The 19,514-nt window shown below is 47.5% G+C and overlaps 1 protein-coding gene across 11 annotated transcripts in view; it reads right to left on the bottom strand.

Moving 5' to 3' along the window:
• Positions 1–11,622, bottom strand: part of ARHGAP17 (Rho GTPase activating protein 17) — a 108,256-nt gene extending 96,634 nt beyond the window's left edge. For all 11 annotated transcript variants that reach the window (XR_014840515.1, XR_014840516.1, XR_002341006.2 and 8 more), the window contains exon 1: positions 11,424–11,622. Coding sequence is in view for 6 of the 11 variants with exons in the window: in XM_021081341.2 (XP_020937000.2) it covers positions 11,424–11,476 (53 nt within the window). In the remaining 5 variants the exon portion in view is untranslated. The remainder of the gene's footprint in view (positions 1–11,423) is intronic.
• Positions 11,623–19,514: the final 7,892 nt, after the last annotated feature.

The raw sequence follows: 19,514 nt of genomic DNA, 5'->3' as shown, positions 1-19,514 counted from the left end.
CCGCTGCGCCACGACAGGAACTCCCACTTCCTTAACTGAAAAAGAGGCTCTGATTTTAACTTTGGACTTTCTCTCGCCCAAGACCAATAACTCAAAAGTTTCAAGTTCATAGGTGACCCAACCAGCTTGACAACAGAAAAGAAAAGGCCACAATTAGAAACAAGAAAATTACAAGTGAGAAAGCCCCCTGGTAAAGGCAAAGATAATATAAAAGTAGGAAATCCCCCATTGACAATTATGACATCAAAACTATCAAGCATGAGGGGAGTTCCTGTCGTGGCACAGTAATTAACGAATCCGACTAGGAACCATGAAGTTGCGGGTTTGATCCCTGGCTTTGCTCAGTGGGTTGAGGATCCGGCATTGCCGTGAGCTGTGGTGTAGGTTGCAGATGTGGCTCGGATCCCTCGCTGCTGTGGCTCTGGCAGAGGCTGGCGGCTACAGCTCCAATTGGACCCCTAGCCTGGGAACCTCCATGTGCCACGGGAGCGGCCCAAGAAAATGGCAAAAAGACAAAAAAAAAAAAAAAAAATTGCAAGCATGAGAATACGAGAGGACAAGTGCAGAACACTGAAAATGATTGGAAATTAAGAGACCAGGAGCCAACCACAGTTCTGTATATAGAGAGATGGCCATATCAGATTCAGAGATGAAAAAGAAAACTTCCAACGTGCTAGAAAATAAGGCAATGTTAAAGTGAAATGTCTAGAAGGTCTCCCACGGCACAGCAGGTCAAGGATCCGGCATTGTCACTACAGCGGCTTGGGTCACTGCTTGGTGAGGGTTTGATCCCTGGCTCAGGAACTTCCATGTGCTGCAAACACTCAAAACATATATAACATATACATTCAGTACAATGAATAATGACAGGACAAAGAGTCAGTCCCCATTTGAGGAAGTTCATTACCAAAACATCCCTGCCTGACTTCTATACCATAAGAACGAGTCTCTAACCTAGAGGTCAAAGCAGGTAGCCCAAGACCAGGTAAACCTTGAAGATATAGTTCCATTGGCCTAAAGAGTGGTTTCATTTCTCGTTCTTTTTAGTTGCCAACATTTAAATATCAAGAAATCAGCATTCTGGAAGGCCACTAAAAATGGGGCAACCCATCAGAGTTCCCCTGTGGCTCAGCAGTAACAAAGCCGACTGGTATCCATGAGGACACAGGTTCCATCCCTGGCCCTGTTCAGAGGGTTATGGATCTGGCGTTGCCGTGAGCTGCAGTGTAGATCACAGATACAGGTCAAATTTGGCTTTGCTGTGCCTGTGATGTAGGCCGCAGATGCAGCTCCAGATCCAATATGGCTGAGGCTGTGGCTGTGGTATAGGCCAGTAGCTGCAGCTCTAATTCGATCCCTAGCCTAGGAACTTCCATATGCCACGAGTGGGGCCCTAAAAAGACAAAAAATTAAAATTAAAAAAAAAAAAATGGGGCAATGTGACTACACTATACCCACAGCTCACCATGGCAACAAGCAGCTGGGGCTGAGAGAGGTGTCCTCTTTTTTTTTTTTTTTTTTTTTTTTTGCCTTTTTGTCTTTTTGCCTTTTGTAGGGCCACTCCTACGGCATATGGAGGTTCCCAAGCTAGGGGTCCAATCGGAGCTGCAGCCACCGGCCTACACCACAGCCACAGCAATGCGGGATCTGAGCCGCATCTGCAACCTACACCACAGCTCACGGCAAACGCCGGATCCTTAACCCACTAAGCAAAGCCAGGGATCGAACCCGAAAACTCATGCTTCCTAGTCAGATTCATTAATCACTGCGCCACGACAGGAACTCCAAGGTGTCCTCTTTATATGAACATGAACTCCCCAGTGCACTGCAGTGCTCACCGTACCCTACTGCCTGACCCCTCTCTCCCACTTCACTCATTCATTGTCCTTGACCTGGCACTTGAGTCTGTGACCTCTGCTTACAGAGTAAACGCATGATTTCCGACTTTTTGGAGTATGGGCAACAGAATGTAAAGTAAAATTACAGGTCAGTAATCCCTGATCCATCCCTTTGAGATCTAAGAACAAAGGTTATTTTGTAACTCGTTTGGCAACAGGACTTGACCTGAGCTAAAGTGAAACTATAATAACGTTGAAGGATTCTATGCAGTAGGAAATACATTCTTATCTTTTGCTAAATCAATATGAACAAGTTTGAGCACAGGCTGCTGCTCCAGACCCTAGTGGAGATTATTATGTAACAGCACATGCAATTCGTTTTCTTTAAAATCTGAAAAATTCTGAACTCTGAAACTCCTCTGACCCAAGGGGTTTTGGATAAAAGACCGTGGGCCTGTTCGACTTTTACCTTCTATGTTTTAGAAAACACGCACACACATACAGACACACACAAAGCAGAAAGGCGTGTGATAATATTTGTAAATGGGTTTCTACTTGATTAATTATGATGGCATCCACCTATAATTGAGAAACAGAAATAGAATGAGATCTGCACAACCATCTCCACAAGAATGCGCAGAGCACATGCTGACTCTAGGACCCTCGACCAGAGTGCTGAAACCCTGGGGCAGCAGGCGCGGGAGGGGGTGCCGTGTTCATACTGGGAGTCGCCGGCACAAAGGTAATTCCGTATCAGAATAACATGCTGTTCACACACGCGACAGGATATGTGAAAAGGATGCTATATGACCGCATCTTTGGAGGGTTTTTTTTTTTTTTTAGTGAACAATGGGTTGTCACTGACCTAAATACCTTGGATTTCACAACATGTAAAGTGCCTCACAAGGCCACGGAAAATCAGATTCACAAGCAACTGTGAAGATTCCAGATTCCTTTCCACCCCTGCTCTATGCAGAGGCTGGATGGAATCCACTCAGAGCGAAGAAAAGCACAGCTACCTCCCCTTTCTCAGAATGACTGTGTGGAGGAAATCGGAGGGAGCGAGACGAAGCCACAGAGCAGGTGAGGGATGCAGAGAGCCATTGTCGAACCTAGGAAGGGCTGTCTCATGGACGAGAGGCAAGACGGCACCAGAGGATGCTATGGGATGGGCGGGGAGAGGGGTGTTTGACTTACCTTAAGAGTGAGTGCTGGAATGGGAGAAGGTCATTGGAGACCTGTGACCTTCAGGGAGGATCAGCAAAGGATGTAACAGAATAAAAGAAGCCAGGGAAGGGCTGGGGGCAGAGTGGGCAGCTGATGCCCCTTGCCCCCATGGAACAGCTACTGCTCAGCTCCAGCTGCCTGTACTCCACGCCAGATGTGGCCAGGTCTTCTAAGGTTTTAGAAGAGACTGGCAATCCAGGTTTTCATGTGAAAACGAGGGATAATTAATAAATACATACATACATACATACTGACTAGGCCAAAGAGAACTCGTCTATGGCTTGCAGGCCCACAGTGTGGGGCTTTGGTATTGATAACTCGCACGTCAGACCCTGGAAGGATGGGACAAGGTTTCTCAGCCTCAGCTGTCTCTGCAGTTGGGACCCAATAAGTCTGGGTGACAAGGCGGCCCAGGGCATCCTGGGATGTCCAGCAGCCTCCCAGACCTCAATCTACACAGATGCCAGGAGCACCCCTCCCCCAACCAAGCCACCACAATCAAAAAAAATGCCTCCAGTTCACTGCGGCACTATTTAAAATAGCCAAGGGGTGAAAACAACCTAAATGCCCATCGACAGATGACTGGATTAAGATGATGTAGTACACATACACAATGGAATACTACTCAGCCATAAAAAAGAATGACCTAATGCCATTTGCAGCAACATGGATGGAACTAGAGATTCTCCTACTAGGTGAAGTAAGTCAGAAAGAGAAAGACAAATACAATTTGATATCACTTCTAAAATAGGGCACAAATGAACCTATCTACAGAACAGAAACAGACCCACGGACATAGACAAGAGACTTGTGGTTGCCAAGGGGGAGGGAGGGAGGGAGTGGGATGGACTGAGACTTTGGGGTTGGTAGGTGGACACTACTACATTTAGAATAGATGAGCAGTGAGGTCCTACTGGATAGCACAGGGAACTATATCCAGTCTCTTTGGATAGATTATGATAGAAAATAATATGAGAAAAAGAATGGATATATATATGTATGACTAGGTCACACTGCTATACAGCATAAATTGACAGAACACTGTAAATCAACTATACTCTAAGAAAAGTAAAATAAAATAAAATGTCTCCAGACTTTGCCAAATGTCCCTAGAGGGCAAAAACCATACCTGGTAAGAGCCATTGGACTACAGCAGCATCCCCCACTTGGCCTCCAGGATTTTATGAAGGCATCTCTCATGCCTCAACAGGTTTCTCATGGAAGAGATGCCACCTGAAGCAGGGATTTATAGCTGCTTTGGAATCAGAAACCTGGGTTTCTGAAGTCACAGCTCAGTCGGTTACTGGCTTGATGTCCTCTTCTGAGGTCTGGCTTCCTCGTCATTAAATCAGGAACCAACAACATCACCTCTCAGAGTTGCTGCAAGAATGCACTGAGAAAATACATGCAAAGCTCCAAGCCCGGCAGCATATGAAGCACCAAAGAGGTTTAATCAACACTAATTCTTCCCTGGTGAAAAGGCAGCCTAGATGCTGTCGTCGGAAGCGCATGGGATCCAGACTCAGAAGCCCTGGGCCTGGACCCAAGTCGAACCTTGGCCATTTGGCAGACCGGGAACTTGACAAGTCATTTTTCCCTCTTTATAAAATAGAAATGATCATCGCCAGGAGGTGAGAAACAAGCCGGGGGGTTGGTACAGCACTTGGACAGCCAAACCAATTAGAGGAATGACGATGGTTAATTCTATAAAATCAGAGTTCCCATTGTGGCGCAGTGGTTAACGAATCCGACTAGGAACCGTGAGGTTGTGGGTTCGATCCCTGGCCTTGCTCAGTGGGTTAAGGATCCGGCGTTGCTGTGAGCTGTGGTGTAGGTCGCAGACGTGGCTTGGATCCCGTGTTGCTGTGGCTGTGGTGTAGGCTGGCAGTTGTAGCTCCGATTCAACCCCTACCCTGGGAACCTCCATATGCCGCGGGAAGCGGCCCTAGAAAAGGCAAAAAGACAAAAAAATTTTAAAAAATAAAAATTCTATAAAATCTTTGAAAGATGCCTGTGAAGGCAAGTCCAAGCTCTTCAACAAATCCAAAGAACCGAGAATGCAGTAAAATCAGGGTAAGGTACAAGGAAGAAAAAAACATAATACTCGGGTCCTTAACCTCTAGTCCCTCCAAACAAGCAACTGCCAACTGGTGACCCAGAGGCCAGATCTGACCACTCATCAATTTTGTTGAGCCCCGCATAGTGTCATTGTTTAATGTGCATTAAATGCCATTGAAGTTTCATTAAAATCCAGACTTCAGGTTTTTCTTGAAAACAGCAAGGACTGAGTCACTCTGGGCCCAGAGTCCCACAGGCCCCTTTGGTAAGACAATCACCATGGGGGGTGGGACCGGGGTACCCCCCAGCCCTTACCTGGTCTAAGTCATTCATTTATTTTACTAGCATGGCCCCTGGAGGCACTGGCATTTGTAATCTCGGCTTATCTCAAGAGAACTATCTGGGAAAGCATTTGAACCTCCAGGGAGTACTTCAGTCAAGGCAGAAACCCACACCCAGTGAGACACTCCCTCCCAGAGCCTCACTTAGGTAATAACTCTTCTGGTTAGTCCTCCGGATTCCTTTCCTCCTGGACTCTTTGACCTCATAATTCACTTTCCTCAAGCGCCTCATCCTGTGTACACGTTCCTCAATCACCACCTGCCTCCTCTGGATTATCAGCACCTAGGATTTTCAAAAAACAAAATTATCTTGCTTTTTAGCAAGACTGTGAAAGACAGGACACGACGTTTCTTATTTCCTGACCAGCAGCCCTGTTTCCCTTGGGGAGTCAGGGCTCCCCAACTCTCAGTCCCTGTGCTTTAGATGGGGTTGACTCCATACCCATTTCCAGGGAAAACCATGTGACCCAATCAGAAGCACTCACAGTTGATCTTGAGACTTTAGCGACAGTCTTTGGGAGAAAAGGATGCTCTCTCCCTCTGGGACTGGAATGGAGTGGAAGTGAGCATGGAGTGCCCCTGTGTAGACACGGCCCTGTCAAAAGAGTGGAAGCTCTGGATCCAGCCCAGCCTGCAGCCCTACTCTTTTAGATTCTTTTGGTCTCATCTAAGCCAATTAAATCCCAGCTTGGCTTAAGGCAGTTTGAATTGGGTCTTCTTACAACCAAAAGAGACCTAACCAATCAATACAAGAGAAATTTGAAATGCATGCTTAAAGATGGAAACAAAGCAAAAGGCTTTGCTCAGATTTTTCCCTGGTTGTTCTGTTTTTTTGCTTTGTTTTTTCTTTTTTGTTACCTCCCTCCATGCAGTCAGAACTGGCATTAGCCATATCCCTCTATAAGCACTTATTTCACAGTCGATAATTATTTCTTAGCTTGCCTATCCCTTCCACAAATCTATTGAGCTCCTTCAGGGCAGAGACTGTCTTTTCACTCTGGACTCTTTAACACCTTACACAACGGCACAGAGTTTGGGCCGAACAAGTGTCTGCTGAATGAGTGAATCAACCAAAGACAGGGGGATGAAAAGCACCATCCTAATTCTCTGAGACCCCATATCAGAGGACCGCCCCCAAAGCCTTGCCCCTGCAGTAGACAAACCATCTTCTGGAACAGACGCATCCACCCATCGTCAACAAATTGCATCATGAGGACTCATTCATTCCAACCATTAGTAATTCTCCCCCAGGTCCACCCCATGGAACCTCACTGTGGGGTTCCTCACACGGTCCTCATTCTGGGAAAAAAACATATCATCGCAAGACGCCACCTAGAACTCTGGGAACTGAGAGTACACAGTCCAGCCAAGCCATTCCCACAGATAACTTCATTCATTAGCAGGTATGTTGTCTCTTTGTTTTAGGTGTTGTTGTTGTTGTTGTTGTTGTTTGCCATTTCTTGGGCCACTCCCTCGGCATATGGAAGTTCCCAGGCTAGGGGTCAAATCAGAGCTGTAGATGCCGGCCTACACCACAGCCACAGCAACGCGGGATCCGAGGCGCATCTGTGACCTACACCACAGCTCACAGCAATGCCAGATCCTTAACCCACTGAGCAAGGCCAGGGATCGAACCCAAAACCTCATGGTTCCTACTCGGATTGATTAACCACTGCACCACGATGGGAACTCCCTGTTTTAGTTGTTTTAACCTTTTACTTTGTTTTACTTTAAGTATGGTTGGTTTACCGTGTTGTGTCTATTTCTGCTGTACAGAAAAGTGACCCAGTCCTACACACATATATACATTCTTTTCCTATTTTCCATCATGGTCTATCCCAAGAGATTGGCTAGAGTGCCGTGTGCTGTACAGTAGGCCCAGATTCTTATCCATTCCTACTGTTATCATCTGCATCTACCACGCCCAAACTTCCCATCAAGCCTTTGTTTTAACCCAACCAACCATACCCACAAGCCAGACTGAAATGCCCACCAACAGTCTGCTTCTGCCCAATAACAATTCTAGGCTCTCTCCTGCCTCCATTTTTCCTCACTAGTCCTTTACAAGCACTTAAGTGGGGGGGAAAAAAAACAAAACCCACAAATATATCCAGGAAATCAACACCTGTAAAGCAAGAGTGCCCCAGTTAAAAAGTTTTGACTTCAGGAGTATAATTGCCACACCCTCAACAGCTCTGTAATAGCTGCAGCTTCCAGTGCATCTTGCCATAAAGATTTTCAGAATCAAAGGTCAGGGCCAGAATTCTAGTCCTAGAATGAATCACACCATTTACTCTCTCCAAATCTCGCTTTCCCATAGCTGGGCCCACACCACCAGTGCGATCTAGTGTGAACTGGATGGGCATTAGTTTAACAATATTTGCTGAGCAGCTACCATGTGGTGGGAATCAAAGGAGAAAAGAGCAGAAAGTCTCAGAGCGCTAGTCTCAGGGAGAACCTGGCCAGGAAAGAGGCAGTTACATTAGGAAAAAAATGGGTGCTCCGTGGACTTATAACAGCACCAAGAAGGGACATCCAATCTTTGCCGGAGCAGAGAGGAGCTTCACAGGGAGGCCTAAAAAATGCGTAGGAGGTGGCCAAGGGCAGACACGATGACAGAGGCTTCCCAGGGTTCCAGGTAGAGAATAAGAAAGCATAGCCTCCTCTGGAGACTGAAAGGAGGTGAGCATGGCTGGAATGTAAAAGTGTAAAGAGGAGTTCCCGTCATGGTGCAGTGGTTAACAAATCCGCCTAGGAACCACGAGGTTGCAGGTTTGGTCCCTGGCCTTGCTCAGCGGGTGAAGGATCCTGCGTTGCCGTGAGCTGTGGTGTGGGTTGCAGATGCGGCTCGGATCCCACGTGGCTGTGGCTCTGGTGTAGGCCGGTGACTACAGCTCCGATTCGACCCCTAGCCTGGGAACCTCCATATGTGGCTCTAAACATACAAAAAGACAAAAAAAAAAAAAAAAGTGTAAAGAGAGAAGCTGCTATGGAGAAAGCAGGGGCCAAAGAGACCCTGAATGGCTTTGTAGCTTTTAAAGCCTCAGACCTTTGGGACAATACGGCATCCAAACCGACAAAACTCATCCACCGGACAAGACACCCGAGTAGGACGCAGTGGGGGAGGAGGGCCGATGCGGAGAACTGGGAAGGAGCTTCGGGATGATGGAAACAGCCACAGTCTCTATCAGGATCACATTTATGCACAGGTGTAGACCTTTGTCAAGATGCACAGATTGTACTCTTTAGAGGGATGAGGGTCATTACGAGCATTTTACCTCAACTGAGAAAAAAAATTGTGCATGAGGCTCACAAGCTTCAGGACAGTGTGTGCTGTGTGATACCACTTAGTAAAAAAGTGAAAGGCAGGAGTTCCCGTCGTGGCATAGTGGTTAATGAATCCAACTAGGAACCGTGAGGTTGTGGGTTCGATCCCTGGCCTTGCTCAGTGGGTTAAGGATCCAATGTTGCCGTGAGCTGTAGTGTAGGCCACAGATGCGCCTCGGATCCCGTGTTGCTGTGCCTGTGGTGTAGGCCGGCGGCTACAGCTCCAATTCGACCCCTAGCCTGAGAACCTCCATATGCCATGGGAAGCAGCCCTAGAAAAGGCAAAAAGACAAAAAAAAAAAAAAGTGAAAGGCAATGTGTGTTGCATTAACATATACACGGTACTCTATATAAAACAGACAACGAACAAGGACCTACCCACACAGCACAGGGAACGGTACTCAGTATTTTGTAATAACCTGTAAGAAAAAATAATCTGACAAAGAATATTTATAGAGAACCGAATCCTGTTTCTGTACATCTGAAACTAACACAACACTGTAATTAACTGCATTCTGGTTTTTTCTAAAAAATAAAATAAAAATTTAAAAAAACAAAGGCAACTCTGTCTGGGAAAAGCATCTTAAGACCTTGTTTGGAAACCAGTGATTTCAGAACAGTTCACGAGCCATTCTACCGATCCTAGACTTGAGCTGCAACAGCCCCCAGCTAACCCAGATTCAGACTGGCCCCCATCTTGAATCGGTTCTTTCCAATCCTGTTGCTGTTGGTCCTGAAGTCTGTTTTTTATAAGCGGACAAGATTGCTTGGTGTCTTATCTGAGGTCAGCAACCAAGGGCCCGACTCCTGAGACTCAGCTTTTACCCTGCAGGGTGTGTCCCCATACAGAGATACAACCCCTTAAATTTTGCTGGTATGTTATGCTGTTTCACCTTACACCCTTAAACCTCTTAGAATTTACCAATGTCAGTGAATTTAATAAAAATAGTGTTATACCCGTAAAAAAAAAAAAAAAAAAAAAAAAAAAACACACAAAGGCAAGGTGTATTTTCCACAAACACAGGCTCAGCGATGGCACCTTCAGTGTGGCTGTGATGGTGGCCTTGGGTCCAGGGAATCTGAAGCTGCTATGGAGGAAGCAGGGATTAAAGAGACCCTGAATGGTGGTGTAGCTTTTAAAGCCTCAGAACTTTAAGGGGGAAAAAAAAACCCCAAATATCACTTGCCTGATACAATATACAAACAGGTCAAAATGATCCTCTGACAAATGCATCTCAACAATCACCAATATTGATTCCACAATGTGCGTCCCTGAAAACACTAAGAGGGGCAGAAAATTCACAGGCAGGGACCCTGTAATTCAATCGCAGACCCTTAGTTAAAACCTTAGCAGTCTCTACTACCCAGTCCACCTTCCTCTCAGCCTTACTTCATCACCTCCCCACAAATAACAGAAAGTAGGCACATCTAGGCCCTGGCAGACAGGGATGAACTCTGGAAACACACCGAGCTAAGAGGGTGGGGAACCTAAAAATTAAACAGCCGAACTAAGCAAAACGCTGGGGGAAACGAAACAGTACAGAGCAAATTTAGAAAGCTCAAGAGGAAGTAAAAGTATTTTCATACACACACAAAAAAAGAAGTGTCCCACGTGCTTTGGCCAAACCAAACTCCCCCTTTGACTCAACTGCTGATACAAGAAGCCAAGGCTGTGAAAAATTCCCACTTTCCTATCTCTGCACAGAATAAACAGTGAAATCAGTACCACACAGCTAACTTGCCCTGCGAGACCTTGAAAAATCTGCCCCAGATAAAATAACACATGACAATCACCTCCAGAAAAACTCTCAGAACCGCACACCATTCCTGTTCCAACAGCCTGATCATCCACAAACGCGGGTCTCTGCTGTCAGTTCCTAATCAATGCCTGCCAAAGAGTCCAGCCGTCCCATAGAAACACGGAGAAGCATCTGCTTCCAAATTCAAAGTGAGAAAGACTTGTTTAAAACAATCATCATCATCATTTCTTTTTAAATTGGCGTTAGGCGGTTGGAGAATCCTTTTCTCCCAATTCCAAATGTATAAATGTCAAGCCGTCCCGTTCACCGTGGCCCCTGGTTTGGAGAGGCACCACCTCTCCAGTCCCTCAAAGGGGCGCGCTGAAAACTCTCCAGGCAGATCCGCTGGGCTTGAACAACCCTTCCCTTCTTTCCTGCCATCGTGCGCTTGTTAAATGAAGGCTTCGCGGCAGCGGGGCCACCCGGAAAGGCTGACCATGCCGCCCCCCAGCCGGGCAGCCTCGGACACACCACTTACTCGGAGTCTCAGCCTCAGGCGCCGGGCCGGGCCGGCTCGATCCCCGGGGGAAGGAGAGAAAACAGAGAGCAGGTACCGGGAAGGCGATGCTCCGCGGGGCAGTGGGGACCCCGAGGGGTGGGAGCGGGGAGGTGCGGCCCGCCCAGCCGGTCTCCGGGACCGGGCGGGCGGCCCAGAGCGGCGAGCCAGGCCGCGGCGTGGCGCCGCCCCCCTGCCCCGGGCCCCGCCGGCCTCGAACGGGGCGGCGGCCGGACCTGGAGCAGCCGGGCCCCGGGGAGCCGGCCCGCGCACCCCCGCTTGCAGCCCCCGGCCCCCCGGCCCGCGCACTCCCGCAGGCCCGGCGCGGTGCACTCGCCTGCCCACGGTCTGGTTGGCCAGCTGCTTCATGCGGTTGAACTGCTTCTTCATGGTGGCGACGGCGGCGGCGGCCCGCGGGGCTCGGGCCGGGCAGGACTGGGGACGGCCTGACGGCTCCTACATCGCTTCCCGGCCGAGGCGCGGCAGCAGCGGCGGCGGCGGCAGCAGCGACCGTCCCGGCCCTTGGCCCCGCCCTCGCCGCGTCACTTCCAGCGGCGCCGCCCGCCAGCACCCGCCGGGTCGGGTCGGGGGAGGAGCCGCAGGCCCCTGGGCAGCGGCGCAGCCAGGCCTGAGGCTCAGGAGCCCCGATCCCCTGGGCTGCCCGATCTCCCCGCCGCCCAGTCCGGTCCCCTTGCCTCGCGTGGCGCGGCTGCTCAGAGCCCCCGCGGTCCACTAGGGCCTCGGGGTCATTTCGCTCAGCGGTCTCCTGCTCCAGAGATATTTAACTCATTTCCCAGACTAGATCTCAAACCCAAGGTGGAAAAAGCAGACACAAAGAAGTTTAGACAGGAGGACACATCATAGATGGCGTCCAAGAACCTCCAAAACGCACCCTCGGGACTAGACCCCGGAGTAGGGCAGAGTGGGGAGCAGGGTGGAAGTGCAGCCAGAAAGGAGCTTTGGGATGGTGGATACAGTCAATGTCTGTATCAGGGTCAAGTTTAGGTGCAAGTGATTTATACTCTTTGTAGGGATGTGGGTCACTATGTGTATTTTACTTTGATTTAAAAAAAAAAAAAATGTGTGTTGGAGTTCCCATCGTGGTGCAGTGGTTAACAAATCCGACTAGGAACCATTAGGTTTCGGGTCCCACCCCTGCCCTTGCTCAGTGGGTTAAGGATCTGGCGTTGCCCTGAACTGTGGTCTAGGTCGCAGACGCGGCTCTGATCCTGAGTGGATGTGGCTGGGGCCTAGGCCAGTGGCTGCAGCTCCGATTGGACCCCTAGCCTGGGAACCTCCATATGCCACAGGGAGCGGGCCTAGAAAAGACAAAAAACTAAAAATAAATAAATAAATAAATGTGTGTTGTTGTGTGAGGCTCACAAGCTGTAGGACAGTGAGCACTGTGTGATAGCACTCAGTAAAAAAGTGAAAGGCAAGGTGTTTAACACGTACACAGTGCTCTCTAAAAAATAGGTAACCAACAAGGACCTACTTCAAAGCAAAGGGAACTACACCCAGTATTTTGTAATAGCCTGTAAGAGAAAATAATCTGAAAAAGAATATTTGTATTTGTGTGTATATATTATATATAAAACAGAATCACTTTTCTGTACACCTGAAATTGACACAATGTTGTAAATCAACTCTATTCCATATTTTTAAAGTAACTAAAAATTTAAAAAAACAGGAGTTCCCATTGTGGCACAGTGGTTAATGAATCCTACTAGGAACCATGAGGTTGCGACTCAATCCCTGGCCTTACTCAGCAGGTTAAGGATCTGGCGTTGCCGTGAGCTGTGGTGTAGGTCACAGACGTGGCTCGGATCCCATGCTGCTGTGGCTCTGGTGTAGGCCGGTGGCTACAGCTCCAATTAGACCCCTAGCCTGGGAACCTCCATGTGCCGCGGGAGCAGCCCTAGAAAAGGCAAAAGACAAAACAAAATGAAACAAAAAAACGCAAAGATCAGGAGTATTTTCCACAAACACACGCTCAGAGTTGGCACCTTTAGCTTGGCTGTGATGGTGGCCTCAGGCCCAGGGAATCTGAGCGGGACAGTGGCACTGGGAAAATCACACAGGTGGTGAAAAGGACCAACCTCTGTGCTGAAGTGTCATGGGGGTGAGCCATGGGGGCATGGGTTGGGGGAACAGGTCACTGGAGACAGGCCCTTTGTGAAGTCCCAGGCCAGACCCTCATTGCCTAGAGACTCCTCATTGTGTTTGGATTCTCAGCCACGCACTGGCAACAGTGCAGGAACACTTGGTGGGATTGTCCAACTGCACTGGACGCTTTTCACAGAGCGGACGAGGTTAAGTTCTATGACCCATAGCGATGGTCTCTTGGTTTGGGACCCTTGGTTCCAGCTTAGGCAGGTCCCTAGGGCAGGTGGGTGGTAGCGCCACAGCTCTAATGTCACAAAAGCTGTGCTGAGGAAGGGAGATGAACAGGGACCTGAAGATGTACCTGCATCCAAGACAAAGGAAGTTGAAGATGCTCAGTCCACCTTCAAATCAGGGAACGAGAGGAAAGAGAGTTGATACCCTAAGAGACAAAGAAAAGCTTCTTCCACAGACGACATCACTGAGAGAACTACCCAAAGAGCAACAAGCAGGGTCTGATGCTGACAGTGAACTCATGAGCAGCTTGAATCAGAACAACATGTTACTGAAGAAAACTTGAAACCTGAAAAACCAGTGCAAGGTGTAGATTTGGAAATACAATGTCTTCACAGGAGATTATCCTCTCATTCCTCCAGCCAAGACAATGGACAGGTTCATTGCCGAGTTACAAGCCTATGCTGTGGAAAGAGAACAAATCTTAGCTGTTTTAGAGGAGAAACCTTGGGAAAACAGCAATCCGAAAAGAAAAAATTTCCACATGATGGATATACTTGTTGCCAAAGAAGTAGCCCTGGTCAGACTTCTAGATGCACATGCAAAACTCTGCACTTGATTTGAAAGCAGTGGTCAGGACATGTTGAAAGATACTATTCAGAACTTATCCCACACCATTTGAGACAAAGACATTGAAATTGATGCTTTAAAAGTTCCCGTCGTGGCTCAGTGGTTAACGAATCCGACTAGGAACCATGAGGTTGTGGGTGTGATCCCTGGTCTTGCTCAGTGGGTTAAGGATCCAGCCTTGCCATGAGCTGTGGTGTAGGTCACAGATCCTGAGTTGCTGTGACTCTGGCGTAGGCTGGCAGCTGCAGCTCCGATTAGACCCTTAGCCTGGGAACCTCCATATGCTAAGGGACCGGCCCTAGAAAAGAAAAAAAGACAAAAAAAAAAAAAAAGAAAAAAAAAGAAAGAAAGAAAGAAAAAAGACATTGATGCTTTAAATTAGAAAGGTCAGACTTTACTGACAATCCTGCAAACCTCCAGGGATGGGGATGAGGTGAGGGGTGTTGCTACGAATCAGTCTGAGGAGTTTCTGCAGGAACAGAATCTGTTCCAACAACAAGTGAGGATAATGCAAGAGTGGAAAGAGCACGTGATGACCTCAGTGCAGATTATGCAGCGGGAGTCAACTCATCTCCAGAGAGTGCCGCAACAACTTCAGGTACAGGTTTTAATTCACAAGGATAAGAATTGTAAACAACAAGCCAAGTACACGCACCTGATCCACAGTTGTGAAGGGAACGAAATCAAACTCAAAACCTTGGGGAAGCAAGTAGCACAACTTCAGCTCAGCCTAGAGCAGCTCTGTGATTCCAAAGATCTTTTTGTAGGGATGTTTGACCTTATCATACCACAACCCACCACCCAATCACTCACTTGCGAGTCAGTGGACTCTCTTAAGGACATTAAATATGATGTATTGACTGAGTCTTCTCAATTGCTCGAAAAAGACACAGGAGACTTAAGAAAAAGTGATGGAGGAAAAAGATGCCGTGATTAGAACCCTCCAGGGAGAGAAGCAGAGATTGTCTGATTCCATCGCAGCCAGCACCGACCTCAAAAGGAAAGGAGGAGGACAAACAGATTCAGAAAAGCAGCAGCTATGAAATAAACAAGATGAATTACAAGGCTAGGGGTCCAATCAGAGCTGCAGCTGCCGGCCTACACTACAGCCACAGCAACATGGGATCCAAGCCGCATCTTCAACCTACACCACAGGTCACGGCAACGCCAGATGTTTAACCCACTGATCGAGGCCAGGGAGTGAACCCGGAACCTCATGGTTCCTGGCCAGATTCGTTTCCCTTGTGCTACAACGGGAACTCCGACGAACTCTTTTCTTTAATTGACAATTTCACAAGTGAAGTGAGTGAAAATGAACCTTTGAGGCAGGCGGTAATCAACCTCAGGGAAAAAGTAGTCCATTTTGAAGCAGATGTGTATAAACTAAAAGAAGCAAAGGAAAAAATAACAGAAACATCTAGGGAAAGGGAAAAATCAGGTCTTGCAAGAGACAAATATGAGGTTCTCCATGTTGTGGAGAGAGAAAGAAGTACAGAATGTGAGAATCAAGGAAAAAGCTCTCGCTTTGGAGCATCTGCCGAAAGAGGAAGAGCTAGGCAAACAGAGGAATTAAGCCAGTTTTGAAATGCCCTGCTGTCCACACAAGAAGAGAGGTTTGATTCAAAAAGAGAGACACAAAGCCATGTTGCTATTGAAATGGAAACAAATGGAAAACTGTGCCCTCCCAGAGCTAGGTTCAACATTTACATGACAAAGAACTACTGTTAAAGAAAGAACCAGAGAGGTTGAGTCACCAGGCTTTCCAATCTGGAGATGCCTTTCTTTCTTTCTTTATTTATTTTTGATCTTTTTGCCATTTCTTGGGCCGCTCCCTCAGCGTATGGAGGTTCCCAGGCTAGGGGTCTAATCCGAGATGTAGCCGCCGGCCTAGGCCACAGCCACAGCAATGTAGGATCCAAGCCACATCTGCGACCTATACCACAGGTCATGACAACGCCAGATCCTTAACCCACTGAGCAAGGTCAGGGATCGAACCTGCAACCTCATGGTTCCTAGTCAGATTCATTAACCACTGAGCCACGACGGAAACTCCTGAAGAGTCCTTTAAACTCAAAGCTTTGGTTGCAGACGTTAGAGCAGCTAAACTAGGCATGGAAGTCACCACCTTTGAGGACAAGCTCCTTCTGTCCTCCAGGGCCATGGAAAATGCCAGCCATCAAGTGAGCCTGCAGATAGAGTCATTGAAGAAACAACTGCATATCATCAGTAAGCAGAGAGAGGACATCTGGCTACCGCTTTCTCTGTCACTAGGACAAGAAAAGCAATATTCACAAGCACTAGCTAACATGAAGCTGGTCCTCATGGCAAAGACAGACCACCTTGAAGGCAAACTAGTATCAGCTCACAAACTTCAGGAGGAAGCAAATGCAGCCTTGGGTGTGAAGGAAGAACAAATTAAAGATTTGAACAAGCAAACCGAGGTCCAACAGGAAGTGCTGGATGACGTACAAGAGACACTGATGAATAGGCAACGCAGAAGGAAAAGTAGATAAAAGGCTGATGAGGAATCTCTTCATGGGCTTTTTTTTTTTTTTTTTTTTTGTCTTTCTGCCTTTTCTAGGGCCGTGGGTGCAGTATATGGAGGTTCCCAGGCCAGGGGTCGGAGCTGTAGCCGCGGCCTATGCCACAGCCACAGCCACGCCAGATCCGAGCCACGTCTGCGACCACACACCACAGCTCACGGCAATGCCAGATCCTCAACCCACTGAGCGAGGCCAGGGATCGAACTCGCAACCTCATGGTTCCTAGTCGGATTCGCAAACCACTGTGCCACGACAGGAACTCCCCTTCGTGGGCTATTTTCAAACACCCAAACACCAGTGCCCTGAAGTGGTTCCAGATAATAGGAAGCACTCTGGGCATCAAAAGGGAAGCCATGGAGATGCTTTGGAATGAAGAGCAAGGCGGTGGTCCCAGATGGAGGACTAGGTGGCTGGGATCCAAAAGTGTCCCCAGTACACCTCTGGAACCAAATCAGCCATCAGCGATGCCCAAGAATTCTTCCTCAGAACTTTTCATTAAATATCTAGATACAGAATCTCCCCACACTCTTCCACCACCCAAACCCTCTGCTCCTGATGTGAAACTTTCAGATGCACCAGGAAGGAAAAAACTAGCTCAGAACGTCCAACCCCATCTTCAAACTACCCTCGGATCCACACCCAAAAAACCAGAGGTGAGAGTTGGCTCTCTGTCTCTCTGGTTAACTCTCCAGGACCTGAGCCTGGTAGGTCTGGGCATCTTCTTTTAAATGCTCTTACTGATGTTTTGCCCACAGGCATATCTTTGCTGCTGTGACCTGGCATTACGCTGGCACTGGGCTGAAAGACCTTTCCCAAGCAACAGATGGTTCCCTAGCCAGAGACAAAGACAGCCCTTCAAAGAATGACAACATGGCCTTTTAGGAAAAGCCATGCTTTTTTTTTTTTTTTAATTTTACTCTGCTTAATAAACACATTAATATTTTTAGGACGTGTGTTTTAAGGATGTCAATATAGTCACCCACCTTGAAACAGTGGTTACTTCTTATGAGAAAGGGTATTGGTGGGGTTAGTGGCTGTGAGCAAAGGTACTTCAAATAGTGTTCATGATGCTTTTATTTATTTATTTTATTATTATTATTATTATTTTTGGCTGCACCTGTAGCATGTGGAAGTTCCCAGGCCAGAGATCCGATTTGTGCTACAGCAGTGACCCGAGCTATAGCAGTGATGATGCTTGATCCCTAACCTCTTGAGCCACCAGGGAACTCCATGCCTTCATTTTTTTTTTTATGAGCTAAGTATTTATGTATACCTTAGCTAATTAAAACATTAACTTGTGTTAATGATCAAATTGATAAAATACACAAGTGCACACTCCTTGTACAAGAAAAAGGTGAACAACGCAAAAGTACAAGATGGATCCTGGACTTTTTCAAAGACCTCATTCCATTTATTTATTTATTTATTTATTTATTTATTTATCTATTTTTTTGTCTCGACTTTTGTCTTTTGTCTTTTGAGGGCCACACCTGCAGCATATGGAGGTTCCCAGGCTAGGGGTCTAATCGGAGCTGTAGCCGCCAGCCTATGCTAGAGCCACAGCACTGCCAGATCTGAGCTGGGTCTGTGACCTACACCACAGCTCATGGCAACGCAGGATCCTTAACCCACTGAGCAAGGCCAGGGATTGAACCTGCAACCTCATGGTTCCTGGTCAGATTTGCTTCTGCTGCACCACGACCAGAACTCTCCCATTTATTTATTTTTTATCCTGCTTTTTTTTTTAGCTGGTCTCTTTCCCTAGGCATAAGAGCCAGCCCACAGCTCTCCCAGCCAACGATTCTCATTTGCCTCCTTCGGGACACCCTTCTCTCTACCTTTCACTGCTAAGCTTCTGAAAAGAATACTTTACTGCTTGTCTCCAGCTCATGTCTCACTGACTTATGAAAGCTCCCCAAAATCTTGTCTCAGTAATGTCTAGGGCATTTTCTAATGCTTTAAAAATTAGTCTTTTAAGGAGTTCCCATCGTGGCTCAGTGGTTAACGAATCTGACTAGAAACCATGAGGTTGCAGGTTCGATTCCTGGACTTGCTCAGCGGGTTATGGATCTGGCATTGCCATGAGCTGTGGTGTAGGTCACAGACGTAGCTCAGATCCCATGTTGCTGTGGCTGTGGCATAGGCTGGCAGCTGTAGCTCCGATTGGACCCCTAGCCTGGGAACCTCCATATGCCGCAGTTGCGGCCCTACAAAAAGGCAAAAAGACAAAAAAAAAAAAAAAATTAGTCTTTTAATTAAAGTCTCCATAGCATCTGATCAATGTTGTTCACATCTTCATTCTTTAGAATTCTCTCCATCGTCTTTCTTCTGGATTCCCTTCCTAACATCAGAGCCTTCTTTCTCAGCTTTCTCTGTGATTTCTTCGGACCACTTCCTAATGGGTATGTTCTCTCAGGTACCATGGTCCGCTAACTGTCTTTTCACTGGCCCTGTGGTCTCAGGGGGAAACTCACCCCCCTCCATCATTTGATGTTCACCTGAATGCCACTGACTTCTGAATGCTTGCCTCCCACCTCATCCTTCTCCTGATTCCACCCTGATTTATCACATTGTCTGCTGGACATGTTTATCGGGATGTGCGTAGACTTCTGAAAATCAATATGTCCAAATCCGAGCTCGGTATCTTCCCTTAGAACTTTCTTGAGAAAACGTGCTTGTCATCCCCACCCAGACCACTCTCCAGCCACATGTGCCTTCTTGCAAATTCAAACAGACTCTTATGCAAATAGCTTCCAGGCTAATCTTGGCAGGATCATGCCTTACAAATTGTGCAGATCAGAAATGTTCAATCTGCCTCCAATTCACCTCTCGGGCAGGGGGGTGGGGGTGGGGGGTGGATTTACACCCAAAATTTATAGGGAGGGCCAAACACTAAACAGATGAGCAACACAGCAGGT

This window comes from Sus scrofa, chromosome 3 (assembly GCF_054392235.1).
Source record: "Sus scrofa isolate SSC_HxYL_T2T_F1_AM1 chromosome 3, Sscrofa_HxYL_maternal_Yorkshire_Landrace_v2.0, whole genome shotgun sequence".
NCBI classification, from domain to species: Eukaryota; Metazoa; Chordata; class Mammalia; order Artiodactyla; family Suidae; genus Sus; species Sus scrofa.
The sequence above is the reverse complement of the archived record's forward strand: the minus strand, read 5'-3'. Positions and strand labels throughout refer to the sequence as shown.